We start from the raw sequence: 8,513 nt of genomic DNA on the forward strand, positions 1-8,513 counted from the left end.
AAGCTAACCCTCGGTGCTTACAAGGGACACTACTCTAAGCACTTTACATATATTAACTTATTCAATTTTTACAACAACCTCATATGTAGACACTTTCATATCTACATTTGAAAGATGAAGTGTATCAGGGGTCAGATATGCTTAAAGAAGCACAGTCAGGACTTGGTAAAGGGAAATTTAGAACTCAGGTCTATAAAACTTGCCACTATGCTATAGTGCCTAATAACAACTTTAATAGTACTTATCTTTGTAACAACTTGCATTTGCTTAACCTTAACTGCTCATATGGTAAGTGCCTTATGGGTACTAGCTCTTTTTATCCTACCAATAATGTTAGGAAGTTCCATTTTACAGAACAAGAAATAAAGCTAAAATAAATGGTGTAATAACTTCCTCAGAGCTTCACAACTTGTATGTGAGACCCTGATCCACAGGAACTTAACCTAATACTAGTATGACTGTTCCTTATAAGTGGCATCTCCAAAGGAAGTGTCAATTCAGTGACTGTGAGTATGTCTCTGTAGTTACTTTATAGGTTTCCCGTGTTCTACTAGCCATTTGACAGTTTGGGAAATGCCACTCCCTAACTCACCAATTGCCATTTAAAAAGAAACCCTTGATAGGCACACATTGGACACATGGTGGTGACATCTGTATTTCACCCCCAAGAAGGTGATACGCAGATGGTGGTATACTTCTGCCTGAAGGTGACTCTCAACAAAATCCTTTGTCCTTCTCAAACTAGGGATGAAAAACAAGTCTCCTTGAAGTCTTTGTTATATGGGATGAGAACTAGGGAGATTAAGTGGAGATTTGCATTTATCTTGAATCACTTCAGCAATCACTTCAACCCCTCTTCCTAGTGCCCTTCTTCATAGTTGGATGTGCAGTCACCCACTGGCATAGTTTCTTCTTGAAAAAGCAAGAATCAGTAAACCAAAATGTCACTGGCATACCGGACACACTCTCTCTATTGGAGTAGAATGGCTGACAATTATTAAAGTGTATGCACTTCCGAATTTCTTTGGGAAATTATCTTCATAAAAAGCGTTTGCCCTCAGACATTTTGGTAAATTTCTCCTAGCATCTGTGTATTCTATATCCTCTATATCCTATCTAATCAAATCTCAAAAAACACTTATGCTTAACATCTTACAAGATGCCTGAATTTAAAAGCCTGTTCCTCAGGTATAATGAAACCCTCACCTCATCCCCCTGAATGTGCTGAAACACAGCTCCTTGTTTTGAAGCTGAATGACCAAACCACAGAGGTTACTATATATATATATATATATATATATATATATATATATATATATATATATATATATCACGAAATTTAAAGGAAAAACCAAAAAAACATAAATGGTAAACAATGCTCTCTTTCTTACAAGCAGAAGAAAATTGATATTCTCTCTGCCATGAATGAATGCCGACTTTGAATTGAACTGTAAAGGCCTAAACTTTGAACAATTATTTGCTGAAGCAGTTATAAGTATCTCTGACAGTTGCAGCTGTCTTGGATTTTTCATCTAAAAGATCTACTTGCTTATATCAGCAGGGCTCACTTTCTCTCCCAGTCTGTATGTCCAACCTAGCCCTAAATCCCTTTGCAAAACCAGTCCACGTAGTGCACGTAGTGGCGGGGCTAAAACCAAGGGCAGCACAGGAAAACAGCGCAGATGCTGGGTTCAGCTCTTCTGAAAATCATCTTTACACATTTACTACCGGTAAAAAGTCATAGTTTGAAATTGTTTCAGAGACCTGGAAATGCTTTTAAAATATGATAACCATCACACTTTACTCCTTTCTGAAAGGTTAGTTTAATTGTAGATCACAAAAAAAAAAAAAAAGGTTTTCCTCAAATGCATAATGGTTCATCTATGTCACACTTGAACTAAATGGTTTTTTAAATGGAGCTGAAATTATTTTGATGTGTACACAGTCCCCGATTTCTATACAACCTTTTTTAACCAGCCCATCAGGAACCTTGCCTCCAAAGCCTCATTAATAATTCAGATGTGCTGATAACTTTAAAAGATCTATGGAATTGAAGCTAGGGGAAAAAAAAAAAAAACTCTGCTTGACAAAAAGATAAATGAATGTAGAAAGAAGCTGTAGGAGTCTGGCAAGCTGTAGATCATCTCAGAACAGATTGTAACTTTATCATTCTGTCAGGGGGAATAATTTAAAGCACTTAATCAGTTAGCTTCACTGTGAGGATGTAGCATTATGAATTCCTATCACCCAATCTGTTCAAATCAAAGTGAACTTAATTATAATAGGTGAGAGAAGGGGGTGGGTGGCTGGTGGAGAGTGATCTGTGAGGCAGTAAGTGTCCTGAGGGGGAAACTGAGCCACTGAACAAAGGTTTATGAAAGCTTTCGCTGCACACTCCAGCTCAGGCACTTGAAACAGCCAAGGAAAGAAATAAGCAGATGGTCAAGAGTTGTTTATGAATGCTGAGTTTATAAATCATTATCCAAAGAGGTACAAACATCTCAATCAAGCTACTGGTTGATAATCAATTGATAATCAATAATCAATGACAGCTAATTTTTGTTATTCGTCCAGGGACCCTGATAAGGTAATTCTGAAGTACTATTACCTCTATAGGAGTGGGTGTCCTTCAAAGCTTTCCTTTATTTTCTTTTCCTAAGCAACTAAATGAGGCATATGGTTCCCAGCTTGGAATATCCTATTTGCCCAGTCCCTTTGTAGATATGCACAAGGTCAGTTTTCTGGAAATGTTGAGTCCCAGAAAAAGGCAGGGATGAGGGTTAAAATATCATTGAACTGCTCAGAGAATGCTAGGCCATTTCTATTCTCTCTTCACTCTCCAAATGCCATGACTCAGCTTTCTTTCTCAGTCATTTCTGTATTTAGAGTTGAAGTGAAAGACCATGACTTCATCAAACTCTCTTATAGACAACTTGGCCTACCTACCATAACTGGCTTCAATATCATTACCAGAAATTATTTTCCCAACACTGTACCAACACAGAGGTTTTTTTCTTAAAATAAAAACCATCACAGAATTATCATAAAACATTGGTTGCTGTTCTCATTTTTAGTCTCATTGGCTAGCAAGACCTTGGACTTACTTTAAGACCCTTAAAACTGACCCAAATAATTAGAATAGCATTATAATAGAGATATAACTTTAAGTATGCATATTACAAGTAAAGGCAAGTAGCAGCTGGGAGGAAACTATCTTGTATGAGTTTATTCCCTCTGTGGTAGTAGGACTATGCCCTTCACTCAGATCAACGGATACACAAGTCTTTCCTTAGAAACAATATCTATCCCCAAAAGTTGATATACTCAGCATCTCCTCTCCACCAAGGCATTTTAGAGCAGTAATGAAACTCCAATAGACTCAGCATCTCCTCTCACCAAGGCATTTTAGAGCAGTAATGAAACTCCAGAGAACACTGGCAGAATTCATCTTCCATACTTTTACTCTCTGAGGTTTACCTGTGGTGCCTCCAAGATGCAATGGCCCATTGGTTCATCACTGGCTACAGGCAACAGAGGTATGTTTCAGATTCTGGAGTCCTCCCTACACTGCACTGTTTCTCTTAGCAATCACTCACTGTCAGTTTCTAGCCATTGCCTTTTTTTTTTTTTTGCATTTTTCAATGAACTTTCTAAAGACTTTACCCTAGGACTAATTAAGCTTCTCATTTCTTCTTCTTGTTCTCTATTCATTTTGCCCTTTAGCAGAAAAGAAATGGTTTACAGATGAACCGGATAATGCCTATCCCAGAAACATTCAAATCAAGCCCATGAGTACCCACATGGCTAACCAGATCAACCAATATAAATCCACAAGCAGCTTGATTCCACCAATCAGAGAAGTTGAAGATGAATGTTGACTCCCAGGAGACCAGAACTATTTTTTTAAAGCCTGCCAAACTTCACAAATGGTGACGTGACTTTTCTTCCTCTTACATGCTGAATCACTGGTGGAAACGTTAGGATAAAGCAAGAACTACAAGAATAATAAAGTAGACAGATCTTTCTCTTTGTCTGCCTTGAATATTGCTTCCATGTATTTTGAAAAAAGGAAATGATTTCATTTATAAATTAACATACTAAAATAGTAATGTATAGCCTCTAGCATTTTAAATTATTTTTATTTATTAGAAAAAAATATATTTTTCTTTTTTTTCATTGTTAGATATCTTCCCTCTATCTAAACAATGCAAAATCAAAATGAATGAGTGACCAGACTCCTGAGTACATAGTTCTCTTCTTTCTCTTTTTTTCTTTGAGGAGAATGATGGTCACCACCACATTTAATTGTAATTAAAGGAGATGAAATGGAATGTTAAAACAATGTTAAAATGATCCAAATATGTAAACATGTATTTAGTAAATTCAAAAACAGAAGGCAAAATGTGGCAGGTGAGTTTCCTGAATGAGTGTGTATTTTGGCTGCACTGATACCAGCTCCTAATAAATGGAAACATTTATTTTCACAGTTGAAAGTCATATTTTTGTAGTTTTAGTTTTTGTTCTGTACTTTCCATCCCTTTGTATAAAAAAGGGAAGACTTTCTTGCAGCTTTTATTACAATTGCAAGATCAAGTTTACTTGACCATATAATGATATCAGAAATATGAGTACACCTGGGATATGATATTTGAGAATCAGTTGCTTAAAAGGCACTGCTCTGTTTATTGTTCTTATAGTGGGGACTCCCATATGCATTTATGCTTCTCATTTCATATCTCCAAACCACCTGAGCAAGTAATCTCAACTTTGGAAGGACCTGGTGGACTTTTTTTCCATTCCCCAAGTCTCAGAGCTTTTAACCTGAAAGTTTGTAAACATCGGTAGACTAGTTTCACTTAACAAGATATGGTAATTTGTTCCTTTTTTTTTTTTTGTCCACTGAGTTTTTGTTTAAAAACCAAACAGAACATTTACATGACCAAGGAGGTGACTTTTGCCCAGGTTTTAATTTTGCTGGCTTTCCTTTAGTTGCTGGGGCAGAACACACAAATTTGTTCCAAAGCAAGAAATAATAACAGCAGGGGAAAAAACAAAGCAACAAATGCAGTAGTACCGACTTTTAGAAAAGTCCTTTGAAAATTACCAACAATGAAATTAAAAGTATCAGTCACTTCAAACTATGGTCAAGAGTTTTTTCTAGCCATCAGACACAATTGCTGTCTCTTAAGAGCTCTGCTGTCACCTGCATGCTCAGTGTATAGTCATATTGGCAACTGTTAAGTTCCAAACGATTCAGCAAATCTTTCAACTTCAAAATTATCTCCAGAGAAGCATGAATGTGATAGTGATTTGTACTTTCCTCAAAATGTGAACTGTGGACACATGAAGAACCCAAATTAACCAAAATATCCCCCACAGTCTCATGATACTTAGATTCTTCATTCTCTAGGCCATGACCCTGTGGTGTCTCATAGATCAGTGCAAATCAGATCAGATCCAAACACTGAGATCACCATGAAAACATGTCCACTAATATCTCCAATTACCAGTGTAGGCAAATGAGCTTCCACCTCTGCTCACTCTCCGCAGAGCCAATGTAGTTGTGTTTCCACCTTGTAGGCACTGTCCTAAAGTGACTTCGTCAGACTGTGGTTACCCTGTTGTCACATTTTGTAGAATTAGTTATATTAAAGTATTGTGAATATAATGTAACTTCAATTGGATTGTTTTTAAAAAACTATTTATAACCAATCACTAGTCTACCCTGAAGACTAAAATGATGTCAGAGGTCTATATTCAGGCTTATAACATTTCCTGGTTTCCAACAAAAAGTAAAATGAGTCATATTGTGGGGAATATCCCTTGCTAAGATTTTACAACTTTCCTGAAAGCTAGGCCTTCTTCTACATTAATGATTTTTCACTGGGGTAACCTTAGCACAATCACCCCACACCAATCCATGCTCTTACTTCTTTCATGATACCCAGTGGGCTCTTCTTTACTCCAGTTCCTAATAACCATTTTCTGAATTTGTCATTCTGTTTGGTCTCCTCTGGCAGGCAATGGTAGTCACCTAAAGACTCTTCCATTAGAGGAATGTAAGCCATAGAGTCCCATATCTATTGCCCTCTCTTCCCAATCTCTACATACAAAGGCATTCTGGAAGAAAATCAAACTCCCTTCCTCTTTTGTTAGAGAGTCTAAACTATTTAAAAATTTTAATGACTAAGATGGTCTTTTTTTATTTTAGTGTCCATTCTGTCCCCATCCCATCCCCACTCCACATCATAACCAAAAAAAACCCAAACAAACAAACAAACAAACAAAAAAAGAAAACATAATTGGCAAGAGTCTATTTCCCTTTGTGATTGAGCATCAATCCAATCCAGTGCTATTTTGTCTTCTTGTAAAGAACTGTTCTGAGGCAGAAAATAAAATTGGGCACATTTTTTTAAGGAGATATATACAATGACCAGCTTGAGACTTCTCTGGCCTAAAATGGTATCCAGCAATTGGAAAGTGAAATAAAAATAGAGAAAATTTGTAAGTACATTGATGCACTCAAGGGAATGCCAGAGCTTCCTGATTTGATTCTGTTTGTTGTGCTCTCTGACCAAAGTCCTTATTCTACCCCACTGTGATAAACTCATCTTTCAGCCTAAATTCAGCCTATAACAACAGTAGTCATATTTGGTACAGTCTTATGTGTGAACCCTGATCTCCTATCATAGTTTTGGGTTCTGGAAAAGCCATTTTCCAAACTAATGACTCAGTTGCCTTAGGAATCGAAGTCTCACCAACAGATTGCTTACAAACAGAAAACACCTACTTATAAAGGCATCATCATCATCATCATCACCACTATCATCTTTCTCATTAAGATTTTTAAAATTTTCAACAGAACAATTTCATATTTTAAAATTTCACTTTAAGCAAACATGAAGCACCTTAAATTAAAACTAATGATTTGTGAGTAAGGCACGAGTTACACACACCCAGAGGGTTTTTTCATCTAAAGGTTGGACATCTTATGGCATATTTTGTACAAAAGTCCATTAAAAAAAACTTTAAACATACTGGAAATTAAAACAGTTTGGGAGTATTGGAAAGAAAGTGAAAAAAAAACAAAAAATTTCATTTTTTTTTACATTGAAAGATGAAGTTCCATTTAACTACTTCTTAATATGTGCATTCAAGAGCTACATCTGCAAATAACTAGCTATACATTTTGAAGATTGTCTTAAACTCTCTGAGTCTCAGTGGCCTCATTTGTAAATGAGAGTGATTCAACTAGATGACTCTCAAGTCCCTTTCAGATTTGAGAGGATGTGACCTTAATTAGGAGTGAGAGCACGGGGAATGTCCAGGCTCTTGGAGAGAAGCCCATGAAGATACTGTCAGAGAACGATGGAGCCTTCCTGCTGAGTCACCCAAACAGCATCCTTGAGGACGATGTGCGTTTTCTGCTCTAGCTACATAGTTGTTAGGCCTGTTCCTAGCCTTATTTACATATTGCTATTTCTTTAGGTTCAAAATACAAATTTAACTGAATATATTCAAATTTTAACTATTTAAATTTAACTGAATGATGTCAGTCAGATTTCTCTATGTCCCTAGGGTTTTATCCCCCTCAATGTTATCTATGTATGTTCCTTTTCTTGGTTCTCAAGGCTCTGTTTCAGTCAATCTCTTCCTTTTAGAAAGACATACAATGAGATTGTAAAAGAGAACCCAGCTCTGAAGCTTCTGTTGCTGCCATGGAGGCCAGGTTCAAACCTGGGTCTTGCACATAACAAAGCACTTCACTGTCCAACTGAACTATTCCTCTGGACCTCAGTCTCTTCATTTCTAACTCATATCTCCAATTTTCAGTGTGTTTCTACAGCTTTTCTCAATTTTGATTTCACATATGACTTTAGCCTTGAGAAAGGGATCAGTAACTTCTAATTTCACTTCCAGTCATCTGTTTTATTTGATCTTTTTCTTTCACTAACATAATATCTATTTCTACATCCATGTATCTATTTTTGATTTATCATTTTTTGTTATTGAAAAGAACCTCAGTAAAAGAGGAACATGTAGAAAGGACAGAGAAAGTAGAAAAGATTACCAACTCAGATGACTGTGACATGGGCCACCTTATTTAGAGGAGATAAAATGAACCCATTGGGTATGGATTTACACTGTAGATCCTGTTTAAATTCTGTTTTGTCCTATACCCACTTTGTGGTTTCTTTCTAGTTGCTGTTTTGGAATGGTTGTAAAATCACCAATCACTCTAGATTTTGGTGGGGTCTGCTACTACTAGGACTTGACTCACTCTTTAAATAGCAAAAAGAACTGAAAATTCACTCTCATCCCATCTGATAAATCACACATCTCCCTCACTCCCACCCTACGCCCATTCACTACTAAATGTTAAAAAGGATGTTTTTCCTTTTATAAAATATTTTAATAACATGGTCATTTGAGATAGTGATACAATCCTTTGAATTTATTCATGGACTGTTATAATTAGAAAGATTTTCAGTCAGTCTATGCCAGTGTGGCTG

General features: G+C 36.5%; 1 protein-coding gene across 3 annotated transcripts in view; it reads left to right on the top strand.

Annotated features, from left to right (window-relative positions):
- KCNMA1 (potassium calcium-activated channel subfamily M alpha 1) overlaps positions 1 to 6,531 on the top strand; it is a 638,320-nt gene extending 631,789 nt beyond the window's left edge. For 2 of the 3 annotated variants that reach the window (XM_060170943.1, XM_060170877.1), the window contains one exon: positions 3,727 to 6,531. In XM_060170943.1, coding sequence (XP_060026926.1) covers positions 3,727 to 3,748 — 22 coding nt within the window. In that variant the 3' untranslated portion in view covers positions 3,749 to 6,531. Of the gene's footprint in view, positions 1 to 3,723 lie in introns of all 3 variants that reach the window. The other variant, XM_060170921.1, reaches the window with a different exon arrangement.
- The last annotated feature ends 1,982 nt before the right edge of the window (positions 6,532 to 8,513 follow it).

Source organism: Erinaceus europaeus, chromosome 1 (genome assembly GCF_950295315.1).
Source record: "Erinaceus europaeus chromosome 1, mEriEur2.1, whole genome shotgun sequence".
NCBI classification, from domain to species: Eukaryota; Metazoa; Chordata; class Mammalia; order Eulipotyphla; family Erinaceidae; genus Erinaceus; species Erinaceus europaeus.